Consider the following 16,964-nt stretch of genomic DNA (forward strand, 5'->3'; position numbering starts at 1 on the left):
AACTTTCTAATGATGCATAACAAATTAGCATAAACTCAGTAGTTTAAATGCACGTGCACATATGTGTGCGTGTGCACACATACACCCATTATCTCATAATTTTCTGGGTCAGGAGTCCAGGCACAGCTGATCTAAGGCCTCTGCTAAAGGTCTCACAGGGCTGTAGTCATGTGTGAGTTGGGATGCACTCCTATCTGGAAGTTCGACTGGGAAAGCTCATTGAGATTGCTGGAAGAATTCCTTTCATTGCAGCTATAGGACAAGGGTCCTGGCATTTAACCAACTATGGATTGAAGGCTTCCTCAGGTCCTAGAGGCCACCAGCATTTTCCTCGCACATGGCCCTTTTCAAAGTTAATAATATGACAGCTTGATTCTCTGATGTCAGCAGAAAGAGTCTCCTTCCAGTCTGTTAAGGTAGAACCTATAAAATAAACTGTCACCAAGTGGGGCTAGGGTTGTAGCTCAGTGGTAGAGTGCTTGCCTCGCACATGTGAGGCCCTGAATTCAATCCTCAGCACCAAATAAAAAATAAAATAAGTAAAAGTATTGTGTCCATCTACAACTAAAAAAAAATATTTTTAAAAATGTCATCAAGGGCAAGAGATTCAAACACCTTTTCTATATTCTATAGATAGAAACAAGCTGAAAATCACAGTGCACTCAAGATGAGGATATGAACTACTGGGGGTCATGTTAGGGGATGCTGGCAACAGAGACTAAAAGTTCTAAGAGCCCCTATAATCTGGGGCTCTTAGAGGGTAAGTAACTTCCTCAGGATTGTACAGGTTAGTTTTAGTGGAGACTGGGATTCAGATCAAAGCAAAGCCTATGTCCTCCCAGTATCCTGTCCACATCCAACAAGCAAGGCTATGCTCAATACTGTTGGGACAGTCTGGATTCAGCCAGAGGTCAGTCAATAAAAGAAGCACAGCATCTGCAAATCAGTGCTGCCCAATCTTTCTGGAGCCATGTGAGATGTCAGAATGAAGTCTGCAGCTTACAATACCCAAATGTGAAAGTAGTTTCCTAAGTCTCAGATTCACCTGAACACATTTTATTTCCTAAAATATAATTAAAATCACCAGAGGTCACATTGACAGGAAAGTTCTACAAATGTCAAAGTATACTTCAGAGAAATAAGTGTTAAAACACACCTTCCGAAGTTAGAGGGACATTATCCGGCCAGCACAGGTTGTATGAGGATGAGAATAATATTGAAACAGTGTGACTCTATAACACAAGGCCCAGCTTTCCATTCCCTCCAAGCCATGAAAATGTCAATGTGCAGGAAAGCAGCCAGCTCACTTCTCATTTTATCAAAGAAGTCCTCCCTAAAATGCCACACTCTAGTGACAACTAAAAATAGATAAGAATCTAATCTCCTTCAAACCAACACTTGCTTCTTTAACCACAAGTATCAGAGCGGAAATGATCCATAAACAAAAGGTAGATGCTAAGCAACTAAAATAGCTGCCATTTCCTTCCACAGCACACTCTCAGGATCAGCCGCCCTGTTATTTCTACCAAGGAACTTCCCTCGTGGCCTGTTTTCACAGGCTCTACACTGGGAGGCGAGACGCCACAGGTTCTCACGAAAGTTTGTATTGGAAAAGAGCTCAATTTCCTCCCATGCCCCTGGACACAATGCCGTCCTCACCTTCACCATCTCCCAAACAACAGAGACACTCCTCTGCACCTCCTCTTCCCCAGCATTTTAAAAATGATTGTTCTGTACTGTCACAAATGTTGTGTTTATGTTTCCACAGCTTAGAATATAAACAAAACCTCTATTTGGCTGTTTATTCCAAAAGAAATCAGTACAAATTCAAATACATAGTTTTGAGCTAGTTTGGTTAATTTACTAAAAAGGCAGATATACTTTATATTTGGAGCATTTATAGTTTACATGACACAATTATTATTTGTAGAATGGAGGCCCAAACACAATTTGACTAGACCCAAAAGAATCCTATTTGTTTTATTCTTCATCCCCTCAAGACTTGTGAAGTCTCATAAACTATATGAGCATATAAACTGAGTTTTGGAAATTAGATGGAGCTAATAAAGAAAGAAGGCAGAGAATGGACAGATATCCACATTTAAGTTACATTTGGTAGGTATATTTACAACATATTTGACTTTGGTACTTCATACCTTTTAATATGAGTTTAATATGAGTCTCAGACTTGTTGAGTTTACATATCTTTGGAACTAGAAAGCCAGATGAAATTACTTCATTTATTTAATAGTTCCATCAAGAGAAGAGTGTTCATAGAACAAGAGCCTAACATCCCTTACAATATCTTGCCAGTTTTTTTTATTAGTTGTTCAAAACATTACATAGCTCTTGACATATCATATTTCATACATTTGATTCAAGTGGGTTATGCACTCCCATTTTCCCCCCATATACAGATTGCAGAATCACATTGGTTACACATCCATGTTTTTACATACTAGTGTCTGTTGTATTCTGCTGTCTTTCCTATCCTCTACTATCCCCCCTGCCCTCCCCTCCCCTCCCATCTTCTCTCTCTACCCCATCTACTGTACTTCATTTCTCTCCCTTGTCTTTTTTTCCCCCTTTCCCTTCAGCTCCTCTTATATGTAATTTTGTATAACGATGAGGGTCTCCTTCCATTTCCATGCAATTTCCCTTCTCTCTCCCTTTCCCTCCCACCTCTCGTCCCTGTTTAATGTTAAATTTCTTCTCATGCTCTTCCTCCCTGCTCTGTTCTTAGTTGCTCTCCTTATATCAAAGATAACATTTGGCATTTATTTTTTTAGGGATTTCTTGCCAGTTTTTTAACAAAATACCATGTATGAAGGTGAACCAATTTTATACCATTTCTGCCAGATGTTCTAACTGTATTTTTTTTACCTTCAGAACAAACAGAATGGACTATTGAGAAAGAGCTCCATGCACTGACAGCAATAAGAAACCATCCTATTAAAAAATTCATTGAGCCAAGGACATTGGCACATGCCTGTAATCCCAACAAAACAGAAGGCTGAGGGAGGAGGATTGCAAGTTCAATGCCAGCCTCAGTAACTTAGTAAGGTCCTAGGCAAGATAGCAAGACCCTGTCTGATAACAAAACATAAAAAAGGGTGGGGATGTAGCTCAACAGTAAAGTGTCCCTGGGTCCAATCCCTAATATCCATCACCCCCACAATCTAGCGAGCTGTTAATATTGAAGCAAGAAGAAATTCTTCCATCAGGATTTGTATAACTGTATTTAATATGTGAGTTTTGACCCTTACACAGAAAACACATGTCTTCCCTGTCAGTGATGGATAAATAAGTAAGCTCCTCTGCTTCAAACATTCCCTGTGTGAGAATTCCCATGTTAAAAAAGGTGAAGTTGGAGCAGAATACAACAGTTACTAATAGGGCATTATGTAATAATGTGGATGTGTAACCGATGTGATTCTGCAATCTGTATTTGGGGTAAAATTGGGAGTTCATAACCAACTTGAATCTAATGTATGAAATATGATATGTCAAGAGCTTTATAATGTTTTGAACAACCAATAAAAAAAAATTAACAAAAAAAAAAAAAAAAGGTGAAGTTGGAAGTCATTTACTGAGATGGTGCGCTGTGTGTCATGCCGTCACCTCACTTACAGCAGCCCTGGCAGAGGCTGCAGGACCAGACTCACCCTGCAAGATCCCCACTCATTAACTGACATTCATGGGACTCTCTTTAAACTGATCAGCATCAATGCAGATGGCTCCATGCAGGAAAGATGTCAGATGAGCCTGTAATGTGTCCCTTACTAGGTGTGGTAGCAGCACAATGACCCCAATTCACCTTTTTAAATTCAGTGCCCTCACTGTGTAAAATGAAGTCAGCAACTGCACTGACATCATAAATGTAAACATTAGGTTACATGAGATGATGTACATAAAGATCTTCACATAGTATCTGAGAACACCACAAGGACTGAACTGTTATTCAGTCACTGTAATTGCAATTATATTTGCCATGGAACCTTCACCCTGGGACCAGCTGGATGAGGGGGACTTTACATCCAGCAGCCATGGAAAAGTCCTGCTAGTGAACGTACTTCTGACAACAGCATTTCAGGGGTGTTTTGTTTTGACCTTTTCTTTCTAATTAACATATAATAATTCTACATATTTGTGGGTTATAGCTTGGTAGTTCATTACATGTATACAAATATAATGATCTAATCAGGGTAATTAGCATTTCTATCTCCTTATAATTTATTTCTGTTTGGAGCCTTTAAACTCCTATTTTCTAGTTCTTCATAGAACATATAATAGGTTGTTGTGAATTATAGTCACCCCACAGTGCTATAGAACACTAGAATTTATTAATCCCACGTAAATGTATTTTGGTACCCATTACCTTTCATTGATTTAATTTCTCCAATTGATTTAGCAATTAAAACACTACCAGCCAGGATGGATACTCCTTCTTTCTAGGATTTTATCCATGATGTTTATGTCACCTACTGGGAAAGACTTTGAAAGGACATCTTCACCCAGAATAGTCTCTGACCCCTGATCATATGGCAGATAGCCCTTCCAATATGGATGGTTTCCTGGGGATGGGGATATGAGTGGGATCCTAAAAACTATTGGGAAATTCTTATGGGTCTGGCCACTGACATTCTTTGTTGCACATGCCACCATCTCTCAGGGCAAAGGCCATTCTTTGTGTTTTGTAGGCATAAATTGTCTGCTCTACCTAAATACCAAAACTTTTAAAGGATTAAGGTTTATTCTTCCTAGAATTTCTTTTGATCAATAAAACTGCTTTGCATATAAACAAAAACTCAATTTCCTCTTACTCATGGACTGAATTGTGCCCTCCCAAAATTCATACACTGAACTCCAACACCCAACACTCTGTTTGAAGATAGGGCTTTTAAAGAAGTAATTAAGTTGAGCTGAAATCATTAAGATGGGCTCTTATGGCTCTTATCCAATATGACTGGTGTCCTTATAAGAAGAGGAAGAGACACTAAGGACGGGCATGCACAGAAAAAAGGCCACATAAGGACAGAGCAAGACCAGGAAAGAGACCTCAGAGAAACCAATCCTGCTTATACCTTGGATCTTAGACATCCAGCCTCCAGAACCATGAGAAAACAAATGTCTGTTTTAAAAACCACCCTAACAGCCTGAGAAAACTAATACATACTAATTTTACTTAGTTTGGTAATGGTAAGGGAGTCATATTTGGTAAAAATTCAGACTGTGATGTTTCCTACAGAGTTTTTCCTTAAGCTAATGCTTCAGCTTTGCTCTTTAGATTGCTGTCATTACTTTGGGCAGATCACTGTGCCCTTCTGTGCCTTATCACCCATCATATGAAGACAAAAACCCTATCTAGTATGGACATGGGGAAGATTAAAGGAGACCATTAGTCAACACTAAACATCACTTTCACATCGTATTTTGCCCACATATTAGTAGCTCCTCACTCCAGCTCTTCCTGTCAGAAAATCCTTTCCTATATGCGACCAAAACAAATTATTCTGAATCTGTCCTCTGAATTATACAATGAGGCCCATCCCCCGAAACCCTCAGGACAGGAACTTAAACATCTTAATGTAGCTACTAAATCTCAATGAATCTTTAGTTTCTTCAGCTAAAATACAGTGCCCTCCATATCTGTGGGTTCTGTATCCACAAATTCTATGAACCACAGATCAAAAATATTCAGAAGAAAAAATGTGCTCTAAACATGCACATATTTTTTTCCTTGTCATTATTCCCTCAACAATATAGTATAATAACTATTTACATAGAATTCACCTTGTGTTATGGCTTAGATATGAGGTGACCTCCAAAAGCTCATATGTGAGACAATGCAAAAAAGTTTAGAGGTGAAATAATTAGGTTATGAGAGCCTTAACCTTATTGGTGCATTAATCTACTTGAATAGATTAACTGGGTGGTAAATGTAGGCAGGAAGGGTGTGGCTAGAGATGGATCCCTGGGGTATATATTTTGTCCCTAGCAAGCAGTGTTCTCTCTGCTTCTTTGTTGCCATGTTCTGAGATGCTTTCCTTCCCCAGTCTTCCACTGTGATGTTCTGACCCACTAAGGGCCCAGAGCTATGAAGTTGGCCATCTATGGGCTGAGACCTCTGAAACTATGAGCCAAAAAAAAAAAAAAAATACACCTCTGACTGTTCTTGTGAGACTTTTGGTCACTGCAATGAAAAAAATGATTAAAACACATGTATGAATTAGGTATTATAGAGGTAATCCAGAGATGATGTAAAGCATAATACAGGATATGGAAAGGTTATACGCAAATACCACACTATTGCCATTTATATAAGAGACTTGAAGCATCTGTAGACGTTGGTATCCATAAAGGGACCCTAAAGCCAATGCCCCATGGAGACCAAAGGATATCTGTATACTAATCTCTGCTATTTTTAAAATAAATGATAATTTTCAGACTCTTCAATTCCCAGAATATTCTCCTCTGGCCTGCTTTTAGTTATTTTCCTCTTAAAAATGGTTTTCAGAAACCCACTTTCCCAATGCGTAGATATAAGCTGCCTTCATAGACTGTGACTATTTACATCTGAATCTGATAATCAGTCACACTCTTATTAGGAGCAGCTAAGGCTCCTATACCTCTTTTGTAGCCTCAAGTAGCTGCCAACACTACCAAATACCTGAGCTATTTTAACTTTTGATGTAGTCAGTTAGCTGGGAACCTCCATACTTACACTTGCCACCTAAAGGACCCCAGGGTCAGCCTTGAATTGGGGAACCTGGGAGGGATCTAGAGATGGGCTGACTCTCATGCAGAGTCCAAAGCCTGGGAAGGAATACAGGAGTGGCTGATCTGGAGGCCATGAGAGACCCTGGCTCAGCCTGCACAAGCATAGCTATGAAAGCTGTCTCACTTTCACAGTGAGATTGGCCCTGCTTATAGAACCCTCTGCCCTTCCCCTGCCTCATCTATTTCCCTCCACCCACCTGCAGTTAGATCAGCATGTCATGCCAAGTCACAGACTGGAATAAGGTGTACCCTTCATGATGTTTTCTTGACACCTCCCTCCAAAGGGGTGATTCGTTCATCATAACCACAATGGCACCTGAGTATTCTTAGCTGTTTTATCTTTGAAGTAATTTATCTGCTCATAAAATGCATACTGAGGGTCCACTGTGTGCAAGGTGTTATGCTTGAGGCTGGGACACAGAAGGAACAAACTATGGCCCCAGTTTGGGAAGTTAGTGAGCCATGTGAATGGCAAACATAGGCTGTGTGCTCAAGGACATGGGGCCAGGGGATGGGCTGTGGATCTGACAGAACATTGTCACTGGTGGCCCCACTACATGTTGGTATGCCAGAAACCTCTGCTAAGGAGAACTCTGAGATGAGCTAACAACATGAGCCATCAGTGCAAAGACAATGAAGTAGAAAATCACAAATAAAAAACACATTCAGCATCACAATTCCTTGAAATAACCCATCATGCCAATGGGGAAAGATAGCAGCCAATGAAAGAAATTATGCTCAAGTTCCTGGGCTTGTTATGCTGCCATCTACAACCAGAAAGCAGACGATGGCTTGTGCCTCAGGAAATAATTCTGTTATTATCTTGAAGGAAACCAAAATACCAGGGAACAAATCAAGAAGACTCTGCCCTCTGCTGAAGGAAAGACAGTGGGGGAAAGTGCATTTTCTTTGGACACAGAGTCACTTGCTGAATCTTGCTTTAGACAAAAAAGCAGGGGGTGGGGCGGGGGACATTGTTGTGAGAGAGAGCACTTGGCCTCCCTTTTGTTCAGAGTCAGACTTTCAAATTTTCCAAAGACAGAAACTTTCACAATAGGCGCCCAAAATCACAGAAACAAACACAGACAAGTCAAAAGGTCTGCAGGGGGGCAAGATGCCATGAGGGAAACCTCCCTTCCTGCCTGAAGGCTGAGTTTTGTGGAACTTGGGGAGGTGCTTTTTCAGTGGAAGCTGCCAGAGTAAAAAGCCTGATCTGACCCCCTCAACTCTTGTGGGGCGACAATGTGTTGCTGAGTTACCATCCTCTGGCAAAGCACCAAAGGCTAACACCACTCGTGCATTGTTTCTGACCTTCAGGGAATACAGCCACTAGAAAATGAAAAGGAAACATTGCTCCCACCCCAGGTGTTTCAGAACATAAAACTGAGTCATTCAAGTAAGCTTGGGGGAAATGGAAACACTTGTGCCACATCTGAAAGGATATCTTGACAGCTAGTGTGTGTATAATTTGAGGTAGATTCACCCTCTAAGGCAGGTCCCTGGGTATAAAGAGAGCCCCATTTTGATGCAGATACTTTCTTCTTCCTAAGACTTTTACATTTGTATACAAAGTCTGAGAGGGAATGGGTCCCATGCCCTAAAGCCAGATTCATTCAGCTGCTCTGCTTTTGCAGGTGGCGGAGGAAGTGTCCAGGCTCCCAGGCTAAGACAGCAGACACCCTGATGCCCAGCAGGATAATAGCAGCTCAGAGGCCCTTGGCTGCAGGTCTCAGACTGGAGCTTGCCTAGTCTGGGACTCAGTTTCCTTGACTCAATGGAAGAAGGGACATAATAATTAAGAAACTTTCCAGGTTATGTCAAATGATTTCTGTGGAAGCATTTTATAAATGGCATAAAAGGTGGGACTCAAACTCAATGAGTATATGCTATTTTAAAGAAATAATATTAAGAGGCACTGGAAGGCAAAACTGAATGGAAGGACTTGAACATCCAGAAAGGAAAGGGAAAAGGCTAAGGTGGCAGGAAAGCAGCAAAAGAAAAGAGAGGAGGACTTACCAGGGCTTCCCATTAAGTACCCTCCCACTTCATTTTCAAATGGTGTGCAGCTGTTATCGTGCCCACTCCACAGATGAGAAAGCAGAAGCCCCAGTTAATTGTACAGCAAGTGGCAGTGTCTGGCCCATTCAGGCTCTTCTTCCCACCTCCCCTCAGCTGTCAGGACCCTACCTCCAGCCTTGTGCAGGCTCAAGGAAACGGGGCTGTGTGTGACCCTTCCTGTGCCACTTGCCTTCCTCAGGAAGGATGGAACAGTGAGTGAGTCAGGAGCATCTTTGAAGGGCTGGTCACTCCCTGGGGCCTGTCCCAGGGCAGCAGCCAAGGTCTGCCCAGCATGCAAATGTGACTCTGCTATGTGCTTTTCCCTCCTACCTGTTTCCATATAAGCTGCCCTTACACCTCCACACATCTAGGCCAATAACATCATTCTCTATTTTTGCCAACTGAACTTTCTGGGGCTCACTGACAGCTCTTTTCTGTAGTGAGAATCCAATATTCCAAGCATTGGCCAAATCCAATACCATATTATTTGAATACTTAGTTTCCTAGGCAAAGAGATTTCTTAGCTTTTTGCATGTAAATTCCTAATATTAGTATTTTTTACTTAGAGATTGCCTTAATTTGTCAGGCCACAATAACAAAATACCATATAGGCTTGGAGGTTTACAAACAGCAGAAATGTATGGAAGCCCAAGATCAAAGCATCCACAAACTTCGTGTCTGGTGAGGGTTCACTTCTCAGTTCACAGATAGCACCTTCTTCACATAGTGGAAGTGGGAAGACAGTTCTCCAGAGTCTATTTTTATGAGGACACTAATCCCATCACAAGAGTACCACCCTGATGACCCAGTCACTTCCCAAAGGTCCCTTCTCCTAATTCTATCACCTTCTGGGTGAAAAGATCCCTATAGGGACAAAAACATCCAAACTATGGCAAGGATGATCTTTAAATGTGTGTTTGAAAAATAAATCATACATATGTGTATTAATAAATGTTTACTGATAGGAGAAACAGAGTGTCAGATACAGGAGATGTACCAGTAAAAAATGTCCTACCTCACTAGAGACAGGTAGGGGGCTAGAAGAAAAATTGAACCAAAGAAAGTAATAGAGAATAAGGGGAGGGGTGGCCACTGGAGTCTATACTCTTCCTGGCCAAGTGGCCTTTGGTGGCTGCCAGGCTGTCCCTCTACTGGTGCATCCTCTCTGTACAGCAGTGACAAGAGCACACCAGAGTGACTCCACTTTCATAAACAGACTTTAAGCTTAAGGATGATCAAATGGACACTTCCATTCTTGATGAAATGCATCCTGGGAGTCCATTCAGCAGAGTTGCATGATTTCCCATAATATTCAAGTTACTATATCTAGAAAATGGAGTTTTAAGTAGCTTTCAATTAAATTTGTATCCTACGAGAATCATCCCAAATGTAGGAAATGTTGCATTTCTGTGTCTATATTGCAGTGATATTAATGAATATCAATTCATGCTTTCAGGGGCAGGGCCTTGTGCACAGCAGATGTTCAACAAATATTTATTGAATCCATAAGCAATTTTTTCATAGAAAACTCCATATTGGGTTATACTAATATCTGATCATAACACCAGCCTCCATCATTTCTCATTTTGAAAGCCAACATCACTAGTTACTTTAGTCTTAAGGCAAACATAAAAATGTTATCTCATGGGTGATCTTACCCTAGATCATGTAGGAATTTTATGGTGTAGAATATAATGAATGCAATATTTCAAATAACTTAGAACAAAAGGAATTACTTTTTATTACAATAAAATGGATTTATACTTTGATATTGGCACAAAACAGGTATACAATAACTATTGACTAAATAAATTAATAAATAGCTGCTTATTATATCTTTGTGGATAATGATAACAAAAACTAGACAGCATAGCACTGTCTAGCAAATTTCTACAAGTTACTTATTTTAATCAACTGATATAAATTTTAAAAATATGGGAAAAATAGCTACTGTGATATGCACAGTGTTCACACAAATGTAGATGTAGTCCAGGATGATAATTACAGTTTAATTTCAATCTTTACTATATAAATGGAGTCATTTCAGGAAGGATCACTTGATAGTATTCTATCCTCCTTAAAAAGAGGATACTTAGACTTATATGATGGGCAACTTGCATCTCTTGATTCTCTGAAAGTATGCAATACTGAGTGGAGTGTTCACAGTTTGCAGCTAAGAAAGGAAGACACCACTAAGGAAGGAAAGATGCTGGTATTAAATAACAATAACACAGTGAGTCTGTTCCAGGGGCTTGATAATTTTTTAATTGTACATTTGGTCCCTTTTTAAATATTTTTAAAATATACTTTGCCATTTAGTTGACTCAGGATCCTGCCCTGGGCCATAGAGCCCTCACCCCTTCACTCAGCCCTTCCTGCTCAGGAACAAGGCTGCTCCTGTCCCTCAGTGTACATGGCCAGCACTCACCTTCTCCTTTGTACTGACTACAATCCTCACGACATGAGGTACATGGGTGATCTTACCTTAGGTCATATTTCCGGTGACAGCAGAGTTAGGATCTGTACTCAGTGAAGTAGAACCAGGGCCACATCTTACTACCACAGCAGGCACCTGTCGATGCTGCTTATTGCTCTTATGTACAGAGGAGGAGACTCAGTGTTGGAGAATGGGTATAGAATGCCCACCAGGCATGTGCATAAGGAGCAGTGACCAGAGTGCAAGTGTAGCATGCAGAAATCCCAGCAGTTGTGCAGGGCCATGTTCTGGGTGGGAATCAACTATAGCACAGGGCAAGGTCAAGGGAGGATAATGTGGGTCCTCAGAAATGAGATGAAGGAAAATCCTGCCTTTGTCCCCCGCAGAGGAATATTCCTTCAGTCCCAGAGAGAAGTGAGAGCTACTTACATATTTAAACATATAACTTTAGGCCTCAGTTCCTCTATGGTAAACTGGATACTCATCCCTGGGTTTCCTCAGGGAACTGGTTCTAGGCTATCCAGGATACCAAAATCTGCAAATGTTCAAGCCCTTTGTACAAAGTGGCAGTGGTGTTATGCACATATAATCTACTCACATTTTCAGAATACTTTCAGTTATCTCTATATTCCTCATAATGCCTAATATATCGTGAGTGCTATGTAAACAGTTGTATCTTTTAGAAATAATGACAAAAAAAATCTGTACATGTTCAGGACAGATGCATTTTTTTCCCAATTATTTTTTATTGAGATTGGTTGAATCTGCAGATGTGGAACTTGTGATGTATGAAGCCAACTCTATAAAATTATTATTCTGCAGCATAGATTTATCCAGACAACTTTCCTGCTGCAGAATCTCTTCATAGCTATACATTTGATTAGTAAAACTTCTGGGTAGGCAGCTAATGGACATAGCATTCTGCAGAGTGGTGGTTCTCAAAATGGGGTTGGCCAGAGTGGCAGCTGAGGTGAGTCACTTGCGGACTTGCTAAAATGAAAATTCTCCCATCCTTCCCAGACCAATTGAATCAGTACATTGGGGGGGCCTGGAAATGTGTTTCATGGTCCTGGTGTCCACCTGTTCAAGTTAGAGAAATACTAACCCAGCATATGGCCTGTAAAGTAAACAATGTGTCATTTCTAGCTGAGAGGCAGAGGGCAGAGCAATGGAATGCCAAAAAGAGAAGTTTAATGCTAGCCTGAAAGAAAATGTGGCCCTCTACCCAACCGCCTACCCACCATCTTCTTAATTGCTCCTCAAACAGGCTTACACATGGGTACCAACACTGATCTCTCAGATTCTCACACCTCTGGGGAAATCTCTTCAGAATATACTTTTAGGAATAACAAATACTAATGATCAAATTATGAGTATGTCATAAGGTAGCCAATACTGATATAACAATTACACTTTTAAAATTTGTATGTATGTATGTATGTATGTATGTATGTATTTAGGTGGTGCTGGGGACTGAACCCAGGGCCTTGTGCATGCGAGGCAAGCACTTTACCAACTGAGCTACATCCCCAGTCAATTACATTTTTTTTTTAAGTTTCTGATGAACCAGAAGATACCTAAAATTATTCCACCTTTAAGGCCTAAATAAATTAGTACTGAATTTTTCTATTGACTTGATAAGAAAACCCAAGCATCCTCATTTTCTTCTAAACTAGTAATGCACTGGAAAATAAACCTTTTCTCCTTATTCAGGATATTGGAGTTAGTAACAGTTGCATAAAAATAAGGTTTTCCAAACAAACATCTTATCTTTATATGGAAGGAAGTTCATGAAGAAGGAATTGACGTTTTTCCCCAACAACAACAACAATACATTTTTGGGTTCCTTTCCCAGAAATTAGTAAATAACAAAATACCTTTCAATAAAAAAAAAGCATGTTCATAGCAAATACTTAAATCTAATCCATATGCCATTCATATGCTTAAAAAAAGAGATGGTTTCCATGAGCCAATTTCTCCACTCATTCTGTGCCAAATGAAACAGATTTCAGTAAAAAGCTTTTACTGCCTCAGAGGGAACTCTGTTCATCCTACAGAGCATAAAATACTATTTATTTTTCATTCAGAATTCCCCACTCTCTACTTACTGTACATTTTCCCACTCAAGCAGGCTTTACCTACTCTGAGTAAGTGCAGTAATGACAGAAATATACAACATCTTCTTTAGATGGAAGAAATTTTAAAAATGCTAATGCGGCTCAATATCTACCTTCTATCTCATTAAGAAAGTGTAATTTTTATTGAAAAAGAATCCTTACATAATATTGATCCTAGAATTCATAATTTTCACTACTAAAGAAGTATCTGTCCCAACCAAAAGCAAAAGGACATCCCCAAGAGTATGTAATTGAAAACATGTTGTTGATATGGTCTGTTTGTTATGAAAAAGTTCAGAATCTAAACCAAGCAAATTAAAGAGATGCGCTGTGGACAATCACAGGAAATAGCTTCATATTCTGTTTCCATCATTTAATAATGCAAGTGAACAATAGAATGATGTACCATTTCTAAATAAATTTCCTTTTATCAAAACATAGCTACAATATCATGGAGAACTAAAAATAAATGATTGGCATTAGAAAATGTCTGAGATATGAAAATAAAAATATTTTCTCGTAAAATGTATTTCATTACAGGCTTTTGAGATGGCTTTCTAAGGACACGAATAAAAGGTCTGTATACGGGAATAGGGGGTCTTTAAGACATGAGGTTAGGGACACTCCTGGAAGAATAAAAAAAAATGACCAGAAGATACACTTTCAAAGCAAGATGGAGATAGATGGATACACATCCAGACTGATAAGGGTATCAAGCAAGATGTCAAAACTCTGCCACTGAGATCTACTACTGCAAGTCCTAACCAAATTTAGACAAACTTAGTTTCTAGTACATTTTAAGGAAACACCACTTCATAAGTAAGCAAAACAGTATCCAAACCTAAAGATTAGCCATGCTGTGATGCTCTTGTGTATTATGATGCAACAGGCAGGAGTCAGAAAATAAAGTCCATAAAGAGAATGAGCAGACCTTCAGTGTGCCTCATGTGATGGTGTGCAATGCAAGGCATTCTGTCTGCCCACAAAGTGGGGATTCAGGTCATCAGAAACATGCTGTTCTAATGAAGAACAAGGCATCTTTACCTCACATCTTGACGGCCTTGGGAAATTCTGCTTATCAAGAGTTTAAAGCATAAGTCCAGCCTTCCTGTCCCTGGATGTGGTCTCTGCCACACTTCGCCCAAATGAGGACAGGTTGAGAAAAATAAAAACTTTATGTTTTGTTATGGTGCCACATTTGTTATGGTGTCACATTCTAAGCTAAGAAAAGAGAAGTTGTTATTGTCCTCCCTTATGTGTGAAGGAATGGCTAGACCCCCTAGTAGATGCCTGGAACCCCAGACAGTATCAACCTCAATATACATTATGTGTTTTCCTATGATAAAATTTCACCTTTTCAATTAAAGGAAGGACTTTTCAGCTTCTCTTTAGCATATACTAACTGCCAGCATTGCTGTCTTTGTAGTTTGGGGTCATTATTAAGTAATAAAAGAGTTACTTGAATACAACAGTGACAGTCAATCCTGACACAGCTACTGTTACTAATGGGCAGGTAGCATATACAGTATGAATACAGGAATATCCTGGACAAAGGGATGAATCATGTCTGAGTCAGGACAGAATGTAACTGCAAGAGCTCTGCTATGCTACTCCAAAGAGCATGCAACATAAAATTTATAAATTGCTTCTGGAATTTTCCATTTAATATTTATGGATGTGGTTGACCACAGGTAACTGAAACTGTGGAAAGTGAAACCACGGTTTGACTGCACTGTCAAATAATGCCCTACCCTTGGAAAGGGAGGGTTTATAGTTCAAATAATATATCCTAGCATCAGCAGGAAGCTGAAGGAAAGATAGCTGAGTGAAGACCTCAGGGAAGGAACTCAGCTGCTGAAGACAAGGCTTTCCCCATCAGTACCTAGGCATTAAATTGCTCTAGAAATAAACATCAAAAAGAAAGCTTCTTAAATACCAGGCCTCACAAAATTAATTTCATATGATACTGACAGCAACTTGATAGGCAAAAATATCCTCAGCTTTCTGTGAACCTAAATTATTTGGGGCATCACTATTATATATTATCTCTTTTACAAGCTTCAGATTCCTAAAGGCACCTTTTTATCTGTGCACATTTCTCATTGAGCAGTCACACTGATGCCCTCAAAATTTCACTGTGAAAATAAAATATATGTTCATCAACAGGCATAGATCTTTAATTACTCAAGGCTCCAAAATAGTTTCCTGCCTTCAATAACTGAAGGAGAGTGGTATCTCACCTTTATGTCTAAATAAAGCTCAAATGTTCGCCCTGAACACTCTGCTTGCTAAAGCCACAAATATGAAGTGTTTCCAAGGAGATGCTGAGAGTCAACTGGGTCACTGAAGAGGCTCTGATCATGACAGTCAACCACACTCACTGCCCTACCTTTTCAGATGTCTTGTCTTGAACCAGTGGCCCTGCCCTTGGAGGAGGAGGGGCTCTGCGCTTCTTCATCTCCGACTTCACAGACACCCCAGAGATGTTGCTCAGGGAGAGGGATGGACCCAGCGTGAGGGAACGCGAATGCACTGATGGGGAGTTGGGTGTTGTTAAGCAGCCCTGTTGGGGAGAGACAAACACAATCTTAGCAATGAGTTGACCCTTCTGGACAAATGCCCAAACCTGAAAACAAAGCAACAAACCATTCACTCAAAAGTCTAATAGCATCTATATCCACTGAAAGGCTTGAATGACTAGAGCAAAACCTCTATTTTCACTTTCCTTGGAAAATTATAGAGAACATTACCTTAAAGACTTATGCTATAAGGTTTATATTCTTACCCATAAAGAAAATGGCAAACTTTTTAAAGCTTTGAGAACCTTTTGTGGCTAGAATCATTTCAATATTCCCATTCAACCCATAGGTATGAGCTAGCTTCCATAAAACTTTAACCTATCATCAGATGGGGTCGTGGACACCAAAGAGGGGAAGGAGCAGATCAAAATGTACATCTTACTGGAGAAGAACACTAAGAAGTTTTTCACCTTCTGGTGGTTTCTTCTATCAGAAGTTATGAAAAGTGATGGTACAGGGTAAGGGTTATGTTTTAAAGACTCTTTCTGACCATCAGAAAGAGGACTGAATAACATAACAATGAAATGAAAAAACTGCAACCCAACATACTAACTCAATGTTCTCAAGGAGCAATCCTCATACCAAAGGAACAGGCTAAAGGACCCAAAACATTTTTTTAACCCTTTTTCTTCCTAGGGTCTGCCTGATAAAAAACAAAAACAACAACACACACACACAAAAAAAAACAAAACAACAAAAACAAAAACAAAACAAAAAAAAAAAAATGTGTCTATACAGAAAGATCAGCTAGAGAACTAGCAGTCTAGGGCCATGCTCAGCCCTGGTACTTCTACTTATACACATTTACTGATGTCTTAGCACTTGTAACCCTGGACATAGTCCATAATGAATCAACACAAAAAGGTGGTAAGCCACAGATTGTGGAGCAGTCAAACTGTCCATGTTTGATTTCTGGTGTGTCACTTATAAGTTATATGACCTTGGGCAAGTTTTTTTTTCCTCCCTGTCTCAGTTTATGTCCCTTAAAATTGG

At 39.8% G+C, this 16,964-nt stretch overlaps 1 protein-coding gene across 8 annotated transcripts in view; it reads right to left on the minus strand.

Moving 5' to 3' along the window:
- Positions 1–16,964, minus strand: part of Cobl (cordon-bleu WH2 repeat protein) — a 282,502-nt gene that overhangs the window by 122,170 nt on the left and 143,368 nt on the right. For all 8 annotated transcript variants that reach the window (XM_071614784.1, XM_071614773.1, XM_071614776.1 and 5 more), the window contains one exon: positions 15,782–15,955. In XM_071614784.1, coding sequence (XP_071470885.1) covers positions 15,782–15,955 — 174 coding nt within the window. The remainder of the gene's footprint in view (positions 1–15,781; positions 15,956–16,964) is intronic.

Source organism: Marmota flaviventris, chromosome 1, assembly GCF_047511675.1.
Source record: "Marmota flaviventris isolate mMarFla1 chromosome 1, mMarFla1.hap1, whole genome shotgun sequence".
Classification (NCBI taxonomy): Eukaryota; Metazoa; Chordata; class Mammalia; order Rodentia; family Sciuridae; genus Marmota; species Marmota flaviventris.